The 22,648-nt window shown below is 43.5% G+C and overlaps 2 protein-coding genes across 6 annotated transcripts; one reads left to right on the top strand and one right to left on the bottom strand.

Moving 5' to 3' along the window:
* Nucleotides 1-830: 830 nt before the first annotated feature.
* hmces (5-hydroxymethylcytosine binding, ES cell specific) lies at nt 831-7,620 on the top strand. Of its 4 annotated transcripts, XM_053652333.1 has the most exons (8): nt 1,573-1,621; nt 1,748-1,818; nt 2,554-2,751; nt 3,136-3,279; nt 3,985-4,161; nt 5,165-5,319; nt 5,489-5,681; nt 6,519-7,620. In XM_053652333.1, the coding sequence occupies exons 3-8, from the start codon at nt 2,563-2,565 to the stop codon at nt 6,720-6,722; spliced, it is 1,062 nt and encodes a 353-aa protein (XP_053508308.1). In that variant the 5' UTR covers nt 1,573-1,621; nt 1,748-1,818; nt 2,554-2,562; the 3' UTR covers nt 6,723-7,620. The 4 variants fall into 4 exon arrangements, with proteins under 4 accessions (XP_053508307.1, XP_053508310.1, XP_053508309.1 ...); XM_053652332.1 differs by lacking the exon at nt 1,748-1,818 and having other exon boundaries at nt 831-1,621; nt 3,117-3,279; XM_053652335.1 differs by having other exon boundaries at nt 1,542-1,818; nt 3,117-3,279.
* rab7a (RAB7a, member RAS oncogene family) lies at nt 7,504-21,183 on the bottom strand. 2 transcript variants are annotated; one of them, XM_053652339.1, is made up of 6 exons: nt 20,823-21,183; nt 11,214-11,271; nt 10,096-10,222; nt 9,767-9,985; nt 9,104-9,232; nt 7,504-8,824 (listed from the first exon to the last, which is right to left on the bottom strand). In XM_053652339.1, the coding sequence occupies exons 2-6, from the start codon at nt 11,264-11,266 to the stop codon at nt 8,729-8,731; spliced, it is 624 nt and encodes a 207-aa protein (XP_053508314.1). In that variant the 5' UTR covers nt 11,267-11,271; nt 20,823-21,183; the 3' UTR covers nt 7,504-8,728. The 2 variants fall into 2 exon arrangements, with proteins under 2 accessions (XP_053508314.1, XP_053508313.1); XM_053652338.1 differs by having other exon boundaries at nt 8,143-8,824; nt 11,214-11,276; nt 20,823-21,181.
* Between the last annotated feature and the right edge of the window lie 1,465 nt (nt 21,184-22,648).

Here is a 22,648-nt window from a genome sequence, read left to right as displayed (position 1 = left end):
TTTTGTGATTTTTAAAAATATTTTCCTTCTCAGTGCTGTTCCATGCAAGCGAGAAAAATAAAACAAACGTTTAACGAGATGTCAAAACTGTTAAGAGCCCGACTTGTTCCACAAAACGATCAAAAGTATCATACATGCCTATACAATATAATTGGGTTATCTAATGTAAAAGAGATGACGAGTAGAGAATTAGCACTCCCTCGAGCTCCTGTAGGAAGTCTGATCAAAGTCGCCCACCTGTGATCTTTTCTACTGAATTTACTGGGTGTGTTTCCACAAAATAGAATGAATTGAGTCGTTCAAAACCACAGGATAAAAGAGGTACTGACGAAATGACTGAACGGACGCAGTAAATATTCATGACCTCGTCGAGCACTAGCGTCCAATACGCTCCCATGTTAATCAGAAGAAGTAGAATCCTTTATTTGGCACATATACATTCTAGCTTGTTAGGAAGTCAGAGTGATACAGCGCCACTGGAGCAGAGAGGGTTAAGGGCCTTGATCAAGGGCCCAACACTGATTACGTTTAAAAACACATCAATATTCCCAAATTTATCTGAATTTCACAATATTCTAATTAGTACGGAGTCATGTAAACGCCTCTGCGATCCGATCGCCCCGATTCAGGTTACGATATTCCGATTCCCTAAAATCTGGTTTCACCACTGGAATATGCCTGCTTCAGTCGGAAATTTGGTGCACGTAAACACTTTATTCAGAAAATGTATGCGCATCTTGAATATCCCTGGAAAGGAAAAACGCATACTTACAACCATGTATACAGGAATATTCTGATATCTGCATGCTTATAAACGTTGTATTTGGAATATGGCTGGAACCCGAATGTAGACCTTAATCGGAATTCGACGTGCATGTAGACACAGTCAGTGGTGTTTGGGCTTGAACCCTGGGTTCGAGTCTTTCGTTCTTCCTGTGACTGCCACATAGACAATGCACCATGCAGTACCTGAAGCGGGATGAACTAACAACTCGAACCCGAAGACTCGAGAGGTGAACTAATCATTTCTGTTTCCGGGGAACAGACATGACAAATGTGACGTGACAAAAGAAAGAACGATTCGGATCGAGAGGTGAGGTGAACTAACAGACTGCGTAGCCTGAAGACCAGCTAAGCTATTAATATAAATCATTATGTTTCTCATGATTCGGGCTTGGCTGCATTAGCCTATAGTTTATTAAATACTAGATGTGTTGGGGACTACCTTCTTCCTTTACTTGCTAATTATTTTCTGCTGAAATGAACGAAATGACTGAAAAAAAGATTCGTTCATTTTGCTGAACGAGATTCAAAGATCCGAGTCAGTAAAATGATCCAAATTTCCCATCGCTAGTGTCAGTGTCACTGCTGTGCTGAAAACGAACCGCTTAGTCGCGTATTAATGACGCACAATACGACATCCGGTCTTATTTACAACTCCCATATATATTTGTGTGATGAGCGCGCGCACCTCAGGAGGGCGGATCCTCTATGTACGCGCGCACCTCAGGAGGGCGGATACTCTACGTAAGCGCGCACTTCAGGAGGGGTGGATCCTCTACGTACGCGCGCACTTCAGGAGGGGCGGATCCTCTACGTACGCGCGCACTACGGATCTTCGGTCTGTCAGTTATATTTACATGATAATTAACGGTTAACTTTAACATACTTTGGAGACGCGACACTGTTCTAACAATTTCTGTATTTCTTTAGCTCTATACTTATATACATCTTTAAATCTTTACAGACCAAAAGTAAGCTAGTTAGCTGACGTTACGCGGATAAACCCGTTGTTGTTGTTTTCTATGACACGCGCCGGTAAGTAGCTCGAAATCGCACAAACAAAGCAAACTTACTAGCTAATTAATATTTTAAATCTTCTGTTACTGCTGCATCAGTTATATTTTTAAGGATCAGCAGAAGTTAGCATCTTACAGTTATGCTTCACTCTTCTGCTTACCCGTTTTCTACAAATCCCGCCTCTTGCGTTATAATTGGCTAGTATACATGAAGAACTTCAACCCACCAATCAGGGTTCACCGTTTAATCGGCGGTTCGATTGTGAATACGAACCAGCCAATCATAACGCAGGAGGCGGAATCTATCTGAATACAGCTGGTGGGACAAACACGAACATTCTACGTCAAGCACAAAAAACAACTAGCTAGCAAACACAGACAAAACAATTTAGCTAATGTTGAATGCATTTTTTTAATATTGACCGCGAGCTGCAAGTGAACGCTTTCTCAATAGCACTTTCAGACAAAGCTAAAGGACTAGCGACTAATGAACTGGCTAGCGTTCATTTCAAAATAAAAGTCCTGTTAGCCGAATACAATACGCACACAGGATATCACATAGACACAGAGGGGGAGGTAGGGGGAGTTTCACTAACTTAAATAAAACAAAAAAAAAAACCCAAAAAACTGTTTTTGTGTCAGACAGACTCATGTTAGCTATTTATTATACTTAATACATTTTTCAATTACATAAATTTATAATATCGAGTAATTGATTGATCTCACCCTGTTTGTATGTTTCCTGTTGATGTAGACTGAGATCATGTGCGGAAGGACAGCCTGCACCCTCGCCCCGGATGAGCTCCGGCGCGCTTCTCGTTACCGAGACCGGTCCGGACAGCGGCGGCAGCCTCAGTGGAGGGACGGCGATGCGGACAAATACCGACCCTCCTACAACAAGAGTCCTCAGTCCTTCAGTCCGGTTCTGCTGTCCAGCAGACACTTCAGTAAGGTAAAGCGCTACTGACTCTCCTTGATCTTTTTAGACAAAACGACGGAAGACTCTTCACTAACTGCTTAAACACAAAGCTTGTATTGATTTCATTACTGTACTAACTCTCGCTCTAGCTCCTCGCATGTGGGCGTGGCCAGAATACAGAAACATCAGATTAGTCAGAGTAATTCATTGAAGCAGGTTCCCGTCCCTGGTCCTGGAGAACCCCAACACCTGACCTGTGTTTCAGGAAGGCTTACCGGGTGTGTTAGAGCAGGGAAAAACACTAAAATGGGGTTCTCCAGGAACAAGGATGGAAACCTGTGCTCTAACTAACTGAAATCTTGAATCTCTTTTTATTCAACTCATGTAATTCACTTCAGCCTTGTCGGTATCGGACAGGGAGCCGCGGTGGATGAGTGCGTGCTGGCGACGATGCGGTGGGGTCTGGTGCCGGCATGGTTCAAGGAGAGCGACCCGAGCAAGATGCAGTACAGCACCTCGAACTGTCGCAGCGAGAGCTTGCTGGAGAAAAAGTCTTACAAGGTACGAAGGATCGAAACGTAGGATTTCCAAGCAGCGGGATTCAAACCCGGAAAGCCTCCTGCCGCGTCTGCTCTTCCGATAAATGTCTCACTGCCGAGTGAAAAGAATCGTGCAGAATCGTAAACGGCTCTCGATGTGACTCGTCTCAAATTGTACTTTTATATAAGATGAGTCATTCCGTATAAAAGCCGATAGCTTGTTCCGAACGATTTCGGGGGGCAGGGGGGGGAGAAAAAGTTTATTGAAATACACGTGGAGGAATCGCAGTTGAGAACGTCCTTTAACTGAAGAAAAAAACGGACCTCTCCTGTCACTTACGCTCGCGTCTTCAGTTATCGTGAGGTTTTCGCTTGAATTAAAGGGATGATTCGCACAAAAATGCAAATTCTGTCGTCAATCGCTCACCCTCACGTCGTTCCAAACCCGTAAGACTTTCGTTCGTCTTCGGAACGCCGACGGAGACGTTTTTGACGGAACCTGGGAGATTTCAGCCCGAGTAACCAAAACTTTCACGCGCCGAAACGAGTTCATAAAGGCATGGTTTAAAAAGAATTTTCGTTTTTGGGTGAACTATAACTCTAACACAGAGAATATGTTGTGTTTCTGTTCCTGCATGTTAAGGAGCCTCATTTTTAGTTTTGTTTATAACTCCATGTTCATGCACTCTGTGTTTTTTTTATTTTTTATTTTTATTTCGTGCCCCAGGACCCTCTGTTGAAAGGGCAGCGCTGCGTTATTCTAGCCGACGGCTTCTACGAGTGGAGGAGGCAGCAGAAGGACAAGCAGCCTTTCTTTATTTATTTCCCCCAGAGCCAGACGGATAATCGGGACGGGGACGAGAGAGAGACGAAAAACGGTGTTCGGCATGAAGGACAGGAAAGGGTAGGAAGACTGGAGGTCTTTTAATGAAGCGATTATGATTCACTGTGGATTTAAATCATTTCTGCAGCGGTGCCATCGTCTAAGGTTTAGATTTTGGACCCCTCGACACAGCGAAACGGGACGCCAACACGTAACCGGTTCTCTGACAGGAAAAACGACGCAGGACGTGAAGGAAAGCGTGTGCTTCTGGCAACGGATGTTTTAAAATTGATCTAGATGAACCACATTTGACCCGTGACCTGGTCACGAGAGCCGACGGTTAAATCTGTTTAACTTCAGAAATATGCGAAAAGCTGGAACGTGCATCTTGTTGTTTATATTTTTATAAAAATATATATAAGTATTTTTTCCAATAAATCCCTTCACAATGTGTAGGCAATGCGCCGTCCTTTTCATTTATTTATTTTTTAAATGATTAAGTATTTTGTGTTCCTATTTGGACAGACAAATGAATTGATTTGTCTGGCTTTCCTTTCGTGTCAGTAATAAAAGTGTAAAGACGATAAAAACTCTGGATCCATTTTGCGTCACGATCAGTTCCTCACAGAACCGGCCCAAGACCTCACCCTCAGACCCCCTGAACCACTGGTGCCTTCAGCGGGGTGAGCTTATTTAGAGGGATTTATCCTCCATTTTACATCACTGACGCACAAAATTGTGTTTATGAAAGCCTTGTAGTTGTTGAAGGCTCACCAGAGCTGAGCCTCAAACCATGATGATCACATTGAGACACATGAGCACCTGCACACTGAGCCACGAGAACAGCTGTAGGAGTCCCACCTCGAGGCAAATCCTGAACATGGACGATGGAGGTTGTCGGGCATCGCGCTTGTTCCGTCATTATTCAGGTTAAATTCGAAAAACCAGCACGTTTTATTTGTGATGTGGTTCTATCGGTAAGCGCTCGCTTCTCATCCGTGAGGTTCTCGGTGATAAATCTATGGATGTATATTTTTTTAAGGACGCACTGAAAAACAAACGTTCGGTTTGTCTCCTTTAACAGGACGCCGAAGAGAGCGGTGAGTGGGCGGGATGGCGTCTGCTCACCATAGCGGGGCTGTTTGACTGCTGGACTCCTCCTGGTGGTGGGGAGGTTCTGTACACCTACACCGTGATCACTGTGAACGCCTCGCCAAACCTGCAGAGCATCCACGACAGGTAGAGCACGATTATTGTATCATCACTCGTGCTACGCATCCATACGTCAAGCGTAGAGTTCACTGAATGCTTTTCTGTGGATTATTGGACCAGGGACAGTCATTAGTGCCTCCATAACCCAGTGGCTTGTCTTGCAGTTTAAGTGTGTGTGTGTGCATGTGTGAGACAGGATGCCGGCCATTCTGGATGGAGAAGAGGAGGTGAGGCGATGGTTGGATTTCGGGGAGGTGCGCTCGCTGGAAGCTCTTAAGTTGCTTCAGTCTAAATCCTGCCTTACGTTTCACCCCGTCTCGTCAATCGTCAACAACTCGCGCAACAACTCCCCCGAGTGCCTGCAGCCGCTGGACCCCAACGCCAAGAAGGTGCTTCGTTTATATCACGTACAAGAAACATTATTCCTCTGCGTGGTAAAGTAACCACGAAACGTCTTATTGAGCTCGTGCTCAGGGTACAGTGGTACAGTGGTTACCACCACGGTTCGCCTGGCCTGTGGATTGAGGTGTTGCTGGTTCAAAGCTGCTCCAGGATGTGAGTGTTGAAAGTTTAGGAATCGTTTGCATAATATTTAGGCACCCATCTCGACACCCCTCTTGAATTGTTGACTCCCAAACAGTTCTAACTCGGTTTCATAGGGTAAGCCATTTGTTGACTTAAATGCGTATTATAGAACCTCTACTTGTGCCTCTCAGTGGTGCAGTGGTTCTGGCAGATGGAGTATTAACCAGATATTTTTAAACATGTGCATTCTGAATATCTCAACAACAAAAACTGTAACAAGCCAAATAAGCACTTCTGTTCGAGGAGAGAAACAGTTCCCAGAAAGCACATTCTTCTGAATGTTTCGTTTTAGTCTCTCTTTGAGGCCGGTGTTGAGCCATTTATCAAGCAAAGCCCCTCACAGCTTTCGGTGGTACAGTGGTTAGTGTTATGGTCCTTGGGGGTTGAGAGCACTGGTTCAAGCCCTTGTTTTGCTTCAGTGTTAGTCCAGGGTTAAGTCAAAAGTACAAAAAAAAAACCACCCTGCTAGAGGTTGGCCCGAAGGAAGGCTCAGGGCTTGATGGTGGCAAGTTCAGGGATGGTGCAGAGGAACAAAATCTGTGAAGAAGTTTTCCTGCAAAAACTAGAATCTCAACTGAATTTTCTTGTCCACCCTGTCCTTCCTTTCCTTGTCTCTTCTCCTCCACCACCTCTTTCTTTAGGCTCCTCCTCAAGCTTCGGCCAGCAGCAAGATGATGATGAGCTGGCTGAAAAACGGATCCCCCGGTAAGAAGAAAGCACCCGATGATGCCGAACTTAAAGAAACGGTAGGAAAGTCTCCGTCTGGGTCTCAGACGTCCAAAGCCGTCGGGCCGCTGCAGCAGTGGCTGCTGGGAAACGGGGCCAGCAAGAGACCAAGAACATAACGCTCCCATACTTTGACGACGTTGGCAGCACTGAATGCTACTGGAATTCTTTTGCTGAATGAACGAATGCTCTGATGGAAGTTCTGCTTCACTTCCTGAGACACTTGAGTATTTTAAAACCAATACATTCATTCACAATAACTCCGATCCGGCAGTGCATTTTCTGTGCCTATTGTTTTGTATGATTTTTACTCCTGTTTCTTAACGGTTTGGGTTGCAGCATTTAAAAAAAAAAAAAAAAAAAAAAAAAAAAAAAGCCAGTTAAAATCTACCGCATACGTGTTGTACTGTATGATTCCGTTATATTATTATTATTATGAAAGAAAGGACCGATGATTAGCTCCCCATTTCAAGCTCTCTGCTTGGGTGGACTGGTTAAACAGAGGCAGTGTAAAAAAAAAAAAAAAAAGACATTTATTATCTATAAGAAAGTAAAAAGCCTCAAAATGTTTTGCATTATTGCTAATAGGCATTATAAGTGTATCAGGTTTACAGTAGCAGTTCAAGGGCCTGTTGAGAACGGTGAAGCTGTCCGACAGCTTACTTTCGCAACTGCAAGTTTAACGTACCGTCTCTCTAATTTGTTTCCCTTGGACTCGCTCTACTAATTCAATTTCTTCAGATCTTTACTTGACTCCTAAAAGTTCGGGGCAATTCGCAGACCGAGTGAAAAATGTTCGTCTTAACCGAAAACGTTCCAGTGCCTGCCGACGGTCACAATGCTGTGCTGTGCGTATGAAAACTCATTAAACCTTAAGCATAAAAAAAAAAAAAGAAAAAGTACTGCGCAAAAGATTTATTCAACAAGTTTTTTACATTTTTTTTTATTACTTTGAAATACATTTATTTTTCAAACGATGTATATGCTGTGCTGTAATAAATGTTTCATTAGTCACGATGGATGCTTCCCATGTCCTGTTCTGTAGTTTTGTATGGTTTTTTTTTTTGTCCATCTATTCAGGTCAAATAATAATAACAATAATAATAATAATAATAATAATAACAATAATAATGAGAGAATAAACAGATTGTAAAATATCCAAGGGATACCAACCGGTCCATCTGCCACCCTGAGGCGGAGTGAGGAGAAAAAAACCAAAAAAGCAGAGTCACTAACAGGAGAATTTGCAGTGAGCGGTCCTGCTCACGAGACGGGTGACGATTTAAAACAAACAAACAAACAAACAAACAAAAACAAAAAATCCCAAAACGCTATAGAATTCTAAGGTCACCGCTATGGTACTGATTTTAGTGACCAGATCTTTAGTCCCTATCCTCACACCACCAGGCTTGTTGGTACGACTCTTTAAATGCGACACTGTATATTAATGAGCGAAAAGCAAATAAAGCAAGAGAGCATGCTTTTAAGAGTCGAACACTGACACGCGAAGCCTCCTGTCGAACCAGAGAGAGCAGACAGTCCTGATACCAACACAGAGCTTTAATACACCGCTATATTACACAGCCCCATCCATCTACATCACATCTTACAGGTTCCAGTTAACAAGGTGGTGGCGTATGTATAAAAAGTCTCAGAAAGCATTCAAGTGTTGAAAGTTTCAGAATGAACAGAGAGAGAGGGTGAGTGTGTGTGTGTGTGTGTGGTCGAAACTGAAGGAAGTCTGAAGAACTTAGAACTGAAGAAGTTAGGACTAGTGACAAGATTAAAGTTAAAAGAGCTACTATTGAGGGCCTGAAAACACTTGTGGACCAAAACACTTTTTCTTCATAATTATCTCTTTGGGCTTAATGTAAAGCCTGTTGAGCACGCTGTGTGTGTGTGTGTGTGTGTGTGTGTGTGGTTGTGAGTGCAAGTTGTATAGGGTATATTCTAGAAGAGGGAGCCTGCCTGCTCTATGAAGGCCAGTGATTACATTGAGGGGAACAGGGGAAAGACACAGAGAGAGAGAGAGAGAGAGAGAGAGAAAGACAGATGTATAAAGAGGGAAAAGGAGGAACAAGGCCAGACAGGGTGGAGGGTGATCAGTAGCGCCCCCTGTACATCTTCAGCAGCTGCAGGTCTCCGCTGATGGCTTGGCTCTCTCGTTTCTGTCCAGCTTGATCGGCTCTGGGAACTCGTTGTACAACTCCACCTCGGTTTCCTGGAGGAAAAAAAGAAAGACACGTTAGAAGAGAGGCGTTAAAAAAAAAAAAAAAACCCTGGCACAGCTTTATTACATTTATAATTCAGGCCACCGAATAAATTTTAAAGTCATCCTGTGGTACGTATCGAATCGAAAGATGAATTATTCCACTAGGGGGTGAAAGTGAGCAATAAGCTCAGGGTAGTAAACTCAACTACTGTCTAAACTGGCTAATGACACTGTATGATGAAGGAAGAAAGCATACACAAAAGGAAAAAAAGAAAAGTGAGTGAGTACCTGTTTGAGTGCGTTGCGTGCGATGGTCTGGAAAGCCTGCTCTACGTTGATGGCCTCCTTGGCGCTGGTCTCAAAGTAGGGGATGTTATTCTTGCTCTGGCACCAGGCTTGTGCTCGCTTAGTGGTTACCTGGGAGACGCAGAGGAACAGAGGACAAGTGTCGGAACGATTCTTTTCCCCCCTTCCTCACACACAAATCTGCACACTCATTTATTTCCTTTTCTTTTTTTTTTTTAAAAAAATCTAATACTGTGTCGTAACAACGTAAAAAATTACGTAACAAATTCGGAAGGAGTCTCCAGTGCAAGTGTTTTGGTTAACCAGTCAGTGGTGAAGCTAAATCACGGCAAAAACTTTAGGAGAGATTAGTTTACACTTTCTGGTTTCTCTCAAACATGACAAGACATGTTTTTCCTTATTAAATTTCAAGAGAGGGTGCTGAGAAACCTGAAGAAGAAGGAGAAGGGAAAGAAGAAAAAAAAAAGTCCAAAAACAACAGTCTGTCACACAGGTAGTAAAAAGTATCAAGTCACATGACCTCCACTGATACTCTGATGTTCCCACAACGATCAAACCGCACTTCACAACGTTCAACACAGACAGTGGGCGCTTTTGCTAAATCGAAAACGCGTATCGGTTCCCGTCCGCGCCTGCAGCACGCACCTGCCTGTTCTCCAGGTCGATTTTGTTGCCGAGCACGACGAAGGGGAAGTTCTCAGGGTCGCGAGGGCTGGCCTGGATCAGAAACTCGTCCCTCCAGCTGTCCAGCGTCTTGAAGGTGTTCGGTGCCGTGACGTCAAAGACGAGCACGCAGCAGTCAGCGCCGCGGTAGAACGCCACGCCCAGAGACTGGAACCGCTCCTGACCCGCCGTGTCCCAAATCTGCAGCAATTTTTTTTTAATGATAAAAATCACAACAATAATATTAAAACAATCCGGACTCATGTGTGTGTGTGAGGAGGAGGAGGAGGAGTCAGGGCCGCTCTCCGTACCTGCATTGTGACAAGCCGATCGTCCACCATCACCTCTTTTGTCAGGAAGTCCGCTCCTATTGTAGCTTTGTACTGATTGCTAAACTTCTTGTTCACATACTGGTTCATCAGAGAGGTCTTTCCCACTCTACACACACACGTTCAAGGGGAAGAGGAAGTGAAAGTTTTGAGCACTTTTACATATAAAAACACATGAATAACAAACAACAAATAAATAACTTGGCGGAAATAGCACTTGAATGGTGAATGATAAATATCGGAGGTGTCATTCTGACCGAGAGAGATCTACTTATCCAAGTGTGTGTCATTTAGGGCCAAATTCACCGATTTTCTCAGAAATGGTTCCATTAAAGGCCGGACGATGCCTTCTTTTAACTATACGTGCACAAGATGGCCGCCGCTACGTTTCCATGTGGTGCGATACCGAAGTAAATATGGCCGTGAAATGAAAACTAACTTAGCGCCGTCTCAAACTGCATACTCGCGCACTGCTAAAGACCGTTATTAACTCGCCGCTATCTTACACGAACTGGCTTTCCTATTACGTGTAATGTTTTGGCATTTAAAAAAAAAAAAAAAAAAAAAAAAAACAACCTTTCGCAAAGTCTTGAAACTGACCCAAACGTCTGTTTCACGTACCAGAGTTCTGCGTTTTCTAGATCCGAGTCGGAGTTCTCTGCGCGAGCCGTGACGACGGACGGCGGGAAGTTTTAACAAAGCTACGACCCGATGTGTCGTAGCGCGAGTGTTTGCTTTTAATCCTCCGGATGAGCGCGAACGTTGCCGCCGCTGCCTCTGAAGCTGTAGTAAGTAGTGCGATAACGTACACTAGGATTAAGGGACATGTTCATCCAAACCTTTCTCTTTTTTTTTTTTTTTTTTTTTTTTTTTAATGAATACGAGTAAATCAGCGGAGTATCAGACCGATAACCACTAACGTTACCGACGCATCCGGATATCAAACCCGTAAAACTAAAGACTTCCTGCACTGCGGATTTCCAGCCTCAGCTCACCTGCTTTATCAGTTACTGATTTAAATAAATAAATAAATAAATTTTTTTTTTTTAGATTAAACACGTTAGTGAAGGTGTGCAGTGCTGCAGCATTTCGACGCTCACCCTGAGTCCCCGAGGATGATCACTTTCAGCAGAACTTTCTTCCTCGATGTCATTGTGTCTGCGCTAAAGGAAACAGAAAAAAGAAAAACAGACACAGGATTAGTTCAGAAATATCAGGTTACGAGGATGAATGACAGATTTTTGGGTGACGGATGATTGACATTTAGGTGATAAATAGGGCAGAGTAACTCTCGTTTTCTTTTTCCTCCATATTATCTGGTTAATCTAGCTCATACCCGACACCGGTCTCACCGAGATACCAAACGGAATTACCGTAATGCTGACGTTACAGAAGAAAGATCTGCCAACAGAGTAAAGGTTTCTAATCATTTCAAATAACAGACCAGTTCCGATTTCAATATCAGCAACGTTAATAAATGTGAAGAGTGTTTTTAATCATCCTGAAAAAGCAAGAAGAGATCATCGTAACGTCGCGATTGATCACAACCGGAAGAGACAAACTGACGCGGATGAACCTCGTCTTTCGGACACTTCATCTTTCTGTCTGATCGACCTACGCCTCAAACTGTAACGGATAAAGCTGCGTGTTTGCCGGACGTTTGATTAAATCCTCCCTCTGAGGTCGACTCCTCCCCGTTACTCTCAAGTTTAACGTTCGAGAACGCTGAAACGCCTGCGTTTCAAAAAGACGTGCGTGGTGATGTTTTAAAACGTGTAATCGTAAAAGCGTGTCGAATTAATACGCGGACAGGATAAAAACGCAAAACTAGAAACGCCGCTACTGATGATCCAACGGACATCCGGATTGAAAGTAAACCTGATAAATAAGGTGACTCGTTTATACTTCGGAACAAACATCTGGATTTGCAGTTGCGAGAAAAAGTATGCAAAGTGCGCAGAGACGCAAAGGAAGTTTTAACGAAACAAACAGAAATTCCAGCACCTGTTATGGATCGGTACAACAGGCAAATCAGTTTGGGAACAGCAACAGAAACGCAACCTAAAACTCACCCAAGGATCACTATAATAATAATAATAATAATAATAATATAGATCAAAAAACATGATAAGCAACGACATTGTTCCGATTCATTTATTTAAAAAAGGAAGAAAAAGCTCAAGATGCTGTGAATTCAGAGGACAGGAAGTACACATGCTTGAGTGCTCAGTGCTCGCTGAACCGAAGTCGTCGCAGTGCGTGAAGGTTTCTCGGCACGCTTGCACATACGGCCCCTTGTGTTTGCTCTTAATGCCCACGCCCGCCGATACGGCTCTCTATTACGCACTAGGAGACGTTTGTATTCACTAGGAGATGCTGTAATTCGTCCTTTCAATATTTCCACAGAGCAGTTTACTTAACGATGGTGGAAGATCTCGCCGTGCGTGTGTTTTTCTAAAACGGCAAACACCAGGATTACACAAGATGAGACAGTATCGCGCGATATCGGATGTTGGTATCGGAGCACCTTATAGGACCGATACGGATAGTGATACCTGGGCGACGGCGTCCCTGCTTTTCAATAAATGTTTTATTCGACGTCCACAACGTCGATATCTAGGCCATACTAAACGTGGCGATCGCCGTCTCTTAATCCTGAAGATTGAGCAACCGAAATTGATTTATGTCGTGGAGTATGGTGCAGTGAAACTTAGCTGCCGCGGTGGTGATTCAGCGCTGACCAGGTTGAACACGATGCCATTATGAGGAAAACACTCATCACTTTTTTTTTTCCCTGCACTAAACTTTGAACGAGTCATGTGTTCTCACTTACATTCTCTGTCTGCAGTCACGAGGGTTGCCCGAGCAGGCTCGCTGACTATTACACACACACACACACACACACACACTTATGCCCAATGCAGAGGTGCACAGTGCTGTAAATGGACACTGATACACTCATGCCATAAACCCCTGGCATCTGGAACCGAGTGCAGCTTGTAAACACTTGTGTAGCCGAGTGCATGACATCACAGGGAACAGCGTGTCCCGCGTTGCATACGATCAAACGGTCAAAATAAACTAGAGAGAACATGTTTGGAAAGGGTTCACTTTCACAACACACACACACAGGAAGTAACTAGAACTACACCGTAGTGCTCTAAATACAAGACAATAAACTGCACTCAAATCACCAATCTATACTTGGATTTGCAGATGTGTAACCCATACACCCTTGTCATCGACAGGAACCAGGACGTTCCTCAGTGAGGAAACGTTCACGCCCTCAAGAAAAATTCAAGACCTCAAAACAAAATACAAAAAAAAGAAAGAAATAAATACAAAAACGGCAGCGGAAACGACAATCGCTCATCGTACGCTACTCGTAAAAAGTCTTCAGCTGAGCGAGCGCGTTATTGTGGAGGAACCGAATACGGGTCTGGTCTTTGTGGAAATAGAATATCCGACTTGTACATCAAGGCCAACAACTCAATCGGACATGAAAACCAAGAGATGTGGTTTTTTTTTGGCTTGAATATGGGATCTCAACTTCGCTCACAGCTTGTTCTGCTACAAAAGAAGCGGTTCTGATCAGCTGAAACCGTTAACGTGGTTCACAAGGTCATTTAAATGCCTACGGATTGAGAACACGTTTCGCACGAGAACATCTTCGTCTTAAAATCGGTCTCGCGGATAGAAAAACAAAAAAACAAAAAGCAGAATTCAGTGATTCGGAGTATTTCTAGAGGACGACTAGACCAGCCAGTAGTGAACGTTTTCTATAAAAAGGCTTCGTCCCGTCGCATCCTCAAGGTGCCGTTTTCTAAGAGCCGCTTTGTTCCAGGACTGCGGATGAAGTTCGCTGCACCGCTTCCTCACGAGTAATCCACAACCGCTTAACCTCAGGAAACCTTTTCTCCCTCAAAAACATTATACGGCCAACCGCTTGTGGACACCTGACCATCACACCCATGTGTGCTTCTTCCCCAGACTCTTACCTCAAAAGGTAGGAGAGCGCTGTTGTACTGAATGTTTTTGTGTTCTGTAGTATTACAAATTTCTCTTCAGTGGAACTAAGAAGCCCAAACCTGTTCCAGCATGACGACGCCCCTGTGCACGACGCGAGCTCCATGAAGACCTGGTGTGTGAAGGTTGGAGTGGAAGAACTCGAGTGTCCTGACCTCAACCCCGCTGAACACCTTTCGGATGAACTGGAACCGGAGCCTCCTCGCCTGGTATCAATACCTGACCTTACTAATGCTCGCACGGCCACGCCCTAAAATCTAGTGAAATCCTTCCCAGAAGACTGGAGCTTATTGTAACAAATCTGGTATGAGATGTTCAACAAGTACTTATGGGTGATGTGTGATGGTCAGGTGTCCACATACTTTTGGCCATATATTTTGGTGTATATTAATGACACTGGACTTCTAGGTCAGTCGGTACCAACTGCTTACTTGTATTAAGAGCCTGTTTCTTTCAAAAAGACGAAACCCTTTTAGACCGAACGCTAAACGCCTCGGCGTGCATCCTCCAGAGGCAAGGCTCAGCCATGACGTAACAGAGGAGTAGAAGGACGTTACACGCCAACTCATCACGCTAAACTCGCACGTACAACCACCTGCGTCTTTTATTCCTCCTTTCCTCTCCTCTCCTCTCTGCAAACATGCAAGCAAACTGAGCAGTTCTTCCTCTTCCTCGTGTTTTATCATCACTTGTTTACGTACTCTCTATCGACTTCTACACTGCCGCAGTTCACGCGCTCGTCAGTCCGCAGCAGGCGAGCGTTTTCCGGTAGTGCCGTGAAAACTCTCGGGGAAATTCTGCGGTACCGGAGAACTCGTCCGGTACGGCCGATACGAAACCGCAGACGGTCTGTAACCTCACGGAGGCGGATTCGTCTTCGCGCGACCCTCGCGGACGTCGTCTCTGCTTCGAGTACGACCAGAAGTACTGAGAGGAAATATAAAAATTCCTGCATGAGAATAAATCCGTTTCAAAGGCAAAGCAGCTTGCTGAGGAAATGAATTTGGATGCAAAGCTGCAGGGCCTAGAGGCAGCGAATACGAAGCCGGGGCTGTGCGGAGGAACGATCCCAGTTCACGGACTGCGCCAATCGAATCCAGACGGTCCAGAGGCAGGTTCTGAGAAACGACTAAAGAAAATAACCCTGGAGACACTCGGCTCGAGATGAAGTCCTTATTACGCACGTGAGCACGCACGGGAGTGGAAAAAAAACAAGCTTAGCGTGTTTAACTCTGTCTTTAGGCACGCTCGCTCTTCTCGATTCAGGCTGTGATTCTTTTTCAATCTTATTTTCACTGTACAAGCTAACGACCTGGCCTATACACATCAGTTTCACACCATCACGCTGTTAAAATACCATTTAAACACACGTACCGGTATCGGAAAAGGAAAGAAAGGAAAAAAAAAAAACAACACCCCATGCTATTTCAATTTTTTTTGAAATAGCACGATGTTTTTTTTTTCCTTTTCCGATACCGGTACTGAAACCCTGAGCATCAGCCGGCATCCATATCCACGCAAACATTTTACCTTTACAAACTGTATTTAAAAATACCGGAAGATAAACACACACACACACACACACACCAGGAGCGTTTTTAAAATCCCGTTAAACTTTCCACACAGTCCTTTTCCCCACCTCCGATATCTGAGCCACCATTAACCCCCCTCGCATTGGTGTAATCTCTATAAATAAATAAATAAATAAATAAGAAATATTATGAACGTGTCTTTGCATCCTTGTTTATTATACATCACGATAGGATGGGAGATATAGACTTAAAACTAGATCACGATATTTCACAGTATTTTTTTGCGGCAACGATGTAAACGGTAACATTCAACATGCTTGCTTGAGACGACGGAACAAATTCGATGCGTCGATACGGGTTTTTAACACGCTTTACAAAATCACGGACGTCCGTTTCGGATCCCATCTTCTGTATCCGAGCCACTTCCGTATTATGGAGGAATCCTTCTTCCTCGTCTAGGGTTGGAACTCCGCCTTCTGCTGTGCTTATTCTCGTTCTACGTGCGAGATGCCCGCGTTGCTTCGTTAGCAACGATATCGTCGATATAGCGGGATGACGTTCTTATCATGGAATTGTACCTGGACACCATGGACGATACAATATGGCACAGCCCAAAAAAAAAAGGGGGGGGGGGGGGGTTGGATGGAGCAAATGCGGTAATTGGTTTTCTTTCTTAGAAAGATTTTTCTGAGAATTACTTTTCCACAGAATCTATTACGCTGTCAGGATTTACCTTGTTGTTGTTATAAACTGAAAGAGAAAGTGGCTGTGAAGATAGTCGATGCATTGAGACCATTAAATAAATACGCTGCAAAACAGGCAACAAATACAGGCAGCTGTTTGCTATAATAATAATAAAATTATAATATATAGAATAGAAACTATATTAAACTACAAATGTATATTAGAATAGAAACAAGGTTAAGGTTCTAATTATTTAACAAGAGTATAACACTCTCCAGCACTACGGGTTCTGAGCCATATTAATTCTGAGTACAGTCCAACTGCTGTCTGGTTTTACTCAAAAAACAAACAAACACCAAGCAGCTCTGTGTCCTGGCCCTCAGGTGAGGAATCACACCCGACACGCTCCGCGTTCGCGGGTCAGAGGAGCGGCTGCCTGCCAGCATTACGAGGAAACCGGCAGCCATGTTGGACCTGAACAGTAACCCTTCTCTGTTGGAGAACTTCAGGCCACGCAACAGCCACAAACAATGCACTTGCTGTATAAATCGCACCGATCTCCCAGTTTCAGATGACCTACATCTCTCACAGATTAAATATACAATAACTGCAGTGCTGCTGTTACACGCACGCGTACAACAAACCCTTGAACTCAGACGAGTGCATCTTTACTGCAGGCTGTTCTGCTCCGGAATCAATACAGCGAATGACGGGGAAGCGCTCAGTGAACGAAATGTTTAAAGGCTTATTGATTAACAGCAGGACAGGAATATTATCAACAACAAAACTTGTCCGTTTGCCAATACAAATCAGAGAAAAATCAATTGGGGGGGGATAAGGTCATATCGCGATACTTGAAGACATGTTTACGATACACATCACGATATAGAGGTTTGCATAATTTTTTTTTTTTTAAAAAGGCAGGAAAACAGGAAAAAATTAAAAACCGTTAAAAGCCAAATCTGATTTATTTTAAACTATGCGGGGGGGGGGGGGGGGGGGGGGAAACACCTCTGTGAAAGTTAACATTTTTACACTTAACGATTCAGAAAGAAAAAAATCACAGCTCAAAGTGGGTCACTGTTATTAAATTAAAAATAATAATAATAATAATAAAAAAAAGACAGATCTCACGATACTTGCAATATTTCAGAAAAGTATATTGTGACAATTTATTCATCACAATACTGATATCATATCGCCCAGCCCTAGCTGGCTCTCAGCAAACGACTAGATACTTACAAAAATAACAAATATTTTGCTCATCACATGTTGCGTTTATTTTCTCTTTTTTTTCAGCACTACTGCGGCTTTGTCCTTTGGCTCGGTTTAGCGTCTCACGTTTACAGAAAAACTCCTGCAACCGAAAACACGCCGTGTTTGATTCTACATCGATTTCAGAGTCTAACCATTTTCTCACAAGGGTCCAACTGACCTCTTTCTTAGCACTTTTCCACAAAGAAAGCCCAAACTGTTGAAATAAATGAAAGAACCCGTCTCTGTCCGAAAAATAACCAGGAAAGTTAAACTTGTGAAACTCTCACCAGTATTTACACCACGCACACATCTGTTTACGAAACACCGGGCCTAGCGGAGTTCCTTAAAGAAACGCCAACAACCATGGTGTGTCTGAGACGAGGTTCTTCTCATCGCCTCCCAACGCTGCAGTTCCTCAAAAGACTCGTTGTGCAGCGACCCGTGTCACACAAACCCATGTCGTATTTCCGTTATTCCCGTGAACACGAAACTCCGGTGAGACCTCACAGGGTGACGTCGCTGGCGCAGTTTAAAAGAACAATCTCAAACAGTCAGGTTTTGCTCCTAAACACAGCTCACCAGACTTAAAAGAACAACTTTCCTGACTAAAAGACTAAAGCGCCGCTGCATCACTCTCTTTACGTCCCTCCGGAATGCCGCCGAAATTAACGCAAAATCAAGCAAACTCTGCAATATTCGGGGGATCTTGCAATTCCTCCAAATTTACGGCAGATTTGGGCCAAGATGTCACGTGACATCATCAGAACATGCATTCGGTCAAAGCCCTTTTCGAATCACGTGCGTCAAGCATGAGTACAGCTTAAAGATCTCATTTACCATCAAACATCACTGCGCAAAAAAAAAGCACAAAAAAAAAGGGTCACTTTTTTTTTTATTTTTTTTTTTTATAAAAGCCGCAGCAAAATCGCATGCGAGTAAAAATAAACGGACTGAAGGAGATAAAGGCCAGGGGGCTAAATCCTACCATCACCTCTACCGGCAGGTAGTCGAATGGCATTGTGGGTAACGTAGGAAACCGATAACCGAAGCGAACGTCAGTGAAAGAAGAATTTTTGACTCGGCTAGGAATTTTGTGGCAAAATAAACTTTGTAAGAGACAGCTCGGGTTAACGTGTGAAGTTCCACACGTCCTCTCCGTGTCTGTGCAGGGTTTCCTCCGGGTTCTCCGGCCTACCAAAAACATGTATGGGGATCTGTGCGTGCGTGTGTGCTTGTGTGTAGTGCTCTGTGATAAACCAGCGTCCCATCTAGGGTGAATTCCCACCTCACGCCCCGTGTTCCCGGGATAAACTCCAGATCCATGAAGACTCCAAGCTAGACGATGCGCAAGATGAACGAACAAATAAATCTATAATATTACATTCTTTATAAAGACCAGCATGGCAGTCATTCGGGATATCAATATTTTAACAGGCATGATGCTTTTGCGTAGAGGCCAACCTGATCATAAAAAAAAGACCGCGATAAAGCTTCAAATAATAGGCTAACTTTGTGCTGTGTGACACTGTGCTGGCTGAATCGGATCGAGAGACGACTCAGACTCGTGGGTTTTTTGTTTTTTTGAGTTCGATATGTTCGGTGCCGAGTAACGAGTCACGTGATTGGTTCAACTCCTCGCGTCCTGTTTCCTGTAGCGTGATAGAGGGGAAAGGGTCGTTACGGTTATTTATAAAACCGGAAATTCATACAACTGGAGCGGTGCCATATGAATTATCACAGATTTGTGTTGCAAGAAAGAACAGGTATTTCTGCACGATGAAATTCCACGCATCAAATTTTTTTAAAAAAAAATTATTATGTATTTCTTTCTGTTTTTAAGATCGCTGTTCCTCACCTCGAGTGTTGGTACCAAGGGATGAACCTAGCTCTGACCGTTCTGCAAAAAAACACCGACATTCCACGGTTCGGAAATTCTTCTATGCGAAAGCATAAACTCTAAACGGGTCCAGAATCGGGTCCTGCATCTATGCGGTTTCCGACCTCCCAGTAGGAAAGATCCGTCTGAAGGAATATAACTTGTCGTGCTCGAGTGTAGCCTCTAATCTCTAAAACCTGGTTCTTTCCTCTCGGCGTATATTCCTCACGGTGCCCTGGGTGTAACTGCAACGGGGCGACTCCATGTTTAATCTGGAACCCATGACACGGGGCAAAGTCGGATCACATGGTTCAAATCCACAAAGGAGCGTTTTACCACGAGGACCGGAAAAGTTACTGGATGTTCCTCAGCTGAGCGCTTCAGATGACCGTGATCATCAGGAGATCCATCTCGAACATCTCCATGGCTTTATGGTGTTATCGTGTTTATTCCTGGCTGGCTCAGGGTGTGGGCTTCCCCGTTATAAAAAGCCTCATAAACAGCTTGTTGTTACATCCTGAAACTCACAACTAAATCATACCTTGTGCAGACTATTTAATTAAAACATTGAACCAGTGTATCAGGATGACGTGAAGGACTCAGTGGTGCATTTTAAACTGATTTCAATCATCAACCTTGCTCAACCACGTCAGAATAACCACCAGGCCTTTAATAAAGCCACCTTTCTCTATCTCTCACATACATACATTTTATATATATATATACATACATTTTATATATATATATATATATATATATATATATATATATATATATATATATATATATATATATATATACACACACACACACACACACACAAACACACACACATACAGATAGATAGATAGATAGATAGATAGATAGATGGAGAGAGAGATAGCGATACAGCAATGCTATCAGCTCGCGCTCTCTCTCTCTCACACACACAAACAAACGAACAAACAAACAAACAAACAACATATGAACATGTAGATTAGCTCCCCAGCTAACGGTGCTGTCAGATGTTTTAACGCTAGGTCAATTCGCTAAACATTAAAGGTCACTAAAAATGACTTTCTGTCTCGACGTGAAGATGACCTATTTCGATATTTATGCACGTTAACACCCAAAAACGCCATATTAGCGCACTGTGCAGTCAACGCAGCTGGAGTAGTTAGCAACCGAAAACACTGCTAGTCATAAAAGCTAACCGCTAGTTAGCTTGCGGTCTTTTGACACCCACATAGCATTTCTTGCTCTCGTTAGAATACATAACAAGCCCGAATTCACAAGTTTACCAAGGCAGCAAGTAAATCTAATAACATTTATACACAGTAAATAATCAGACTCACTTCAATCCAGAAACGAAACAGGAGTAACGGCGAACGTCGGTAGTGTTTTAGCAAACAAGCTAACGCTAATGCTAACGCTGAGTCCTCTTCGCTGTGTCACTATTGTTTTGTTCGTTCGTGGTTTATTTACAAGTTAAATATGGTTCCCCTGTGCCACTAGGTCAGGTTTATCAAATCGAACTGGAGTAATAAATAAGCTCCCCAAAAAGTGCTGCTATTTAACCCGCCTGTTAAAGACTTAGTTATTGAGTAATAATCTCCGTGTTCCGGCCCGGTCCCGTTTCTCTGCTCTTTCTCTCTTCGAGCGCTGCGTGCTGCTTACATACACTTCCTTCAAAACAAGCCCGAGAGCGCAGCAGTCCGCGGTCCTGTCCTAAATCACACCCTGCTCACTACGGCGGCGCACTGTGTGGGGTAGTACATCGTTGTTTCTGTAGCTCGTGTAGTGCACTATGTAATGTTATATGGAGCGAATTGGGACACAGCCCGCGCCGTCATCATGCTTGCTCCACCTTTATAATGATGAGGGGAAAGCGCAGTGTGGGTTTAGGGCTTAAAGATCGGGTTTATTATCAGTGCGCGCGCTTGTCATTCCTGCAGACTTCAGCAATATTAAATAAAAAATAAACAACAACTCATAAGAACGAACGATATGTAGTGAAACAAGGGTTTAATGCAAGAGTGGGGGAAAAGCCGACTCTTCAGAAACATGTACACACAGAGGGCCCTCTTGCTGTCTGTCTATCTATCTATAGACAGACAGTCTGTCTGTCTGACTGTCTATTTATTTATCTGTCTTTCATTCTGCCTGTCTGTCTATCTACGATCGATCTATCTGTTTGTCCATCTGTCTATGTGTCATTTTAGTCTGTCTATCTATCTATCTATCTATCTATCTATCTGTCTGTCTGTTTATCTATCTTTTTGTGTTGGTCACACACTGAGCTGTAGGTTGTCTAGCTCAGGTTGAAGAGGCGCTGCAGTCCTCCCACAGAGCTGCTCGGCTTCCTAAACACTGATCTGAGGGCAGAAGGAGACTTTGGGCCAGGCTGGAGACATTTTAGCGAGGTCCATTTTTTTAAGGGTGTGGTGAGTTGTAGAGGCGTCTAGGAGGCGTTTTAACCTCTTAAACACTATGATGAACACAGGGACAGGAAAACTAGACATATGTGCAACACGTTATGATCCATTTATGCTGCACCTAGCTGGAGACAAGTTTATTTTATGAAGTCTTATTCTTTCAGATTGTAGTGAGGTTTTGGTGACTCAGGGTGCTTTAAACCCTCTGTGGAGCTTCACTGACCGCTGAACACTAACTGATATAAGAAAATTAGACATAATATGCACCATATTGTGATTTTGCCTGATGAAAAATGACTTTTAAGATGAAGATGACTTTGTACCAGGCTGGAGATAAGCGATCTTATTTTAGAGAGTTGTATTCTTTTAGATTGTCATGAGGTTTTGGTCATCAAGATGTTTTGAACACCTCAAACACAAAGCTGAACACTGACTCATACGGGAAAATTTGCCTTTTTATACATATGACCAATTTCAGAGTGAAAATAGTTCAAAACGGTACTTTTCCGAGAATCACAACAAAAACTAGAGTAAGTAAAAACACAATTGTCCAAATGGTGTAACTAGCCACTCCAACCCCCTTGTATGAGATGTAAGAGCACGGTTCCCTGCTTCAACACACCTGATCCAATGAATCAGCTAATTAACAGCCCTTCTTGAGTTGCAGTGAGTGTTTTAGAGCAGGGAAAAACGCTTAGATACGCAGGAGAGTGGGTTCTCCAGGATCCGATTTAGGAATCTATGGA

This window comes from Ictalurus furcatus, chromosome 21 (assembly GCF_023375685.1).
Source record: "Ictalurus furcatus strain D&B chromosome 21, Billie_1.0, whole genome shotgun sequence".
Classification (NCBI taxonomy): domain Eukaryota; kingdom Metazoa; phylum Chordata; class Actinopteri; order Siluriformes; family Ictaluridae; genus Ictalurus; species Ictalurus furcatus.
This window is presented reverse-complemented; position numbering and strand designations above follow the sequence as displayed.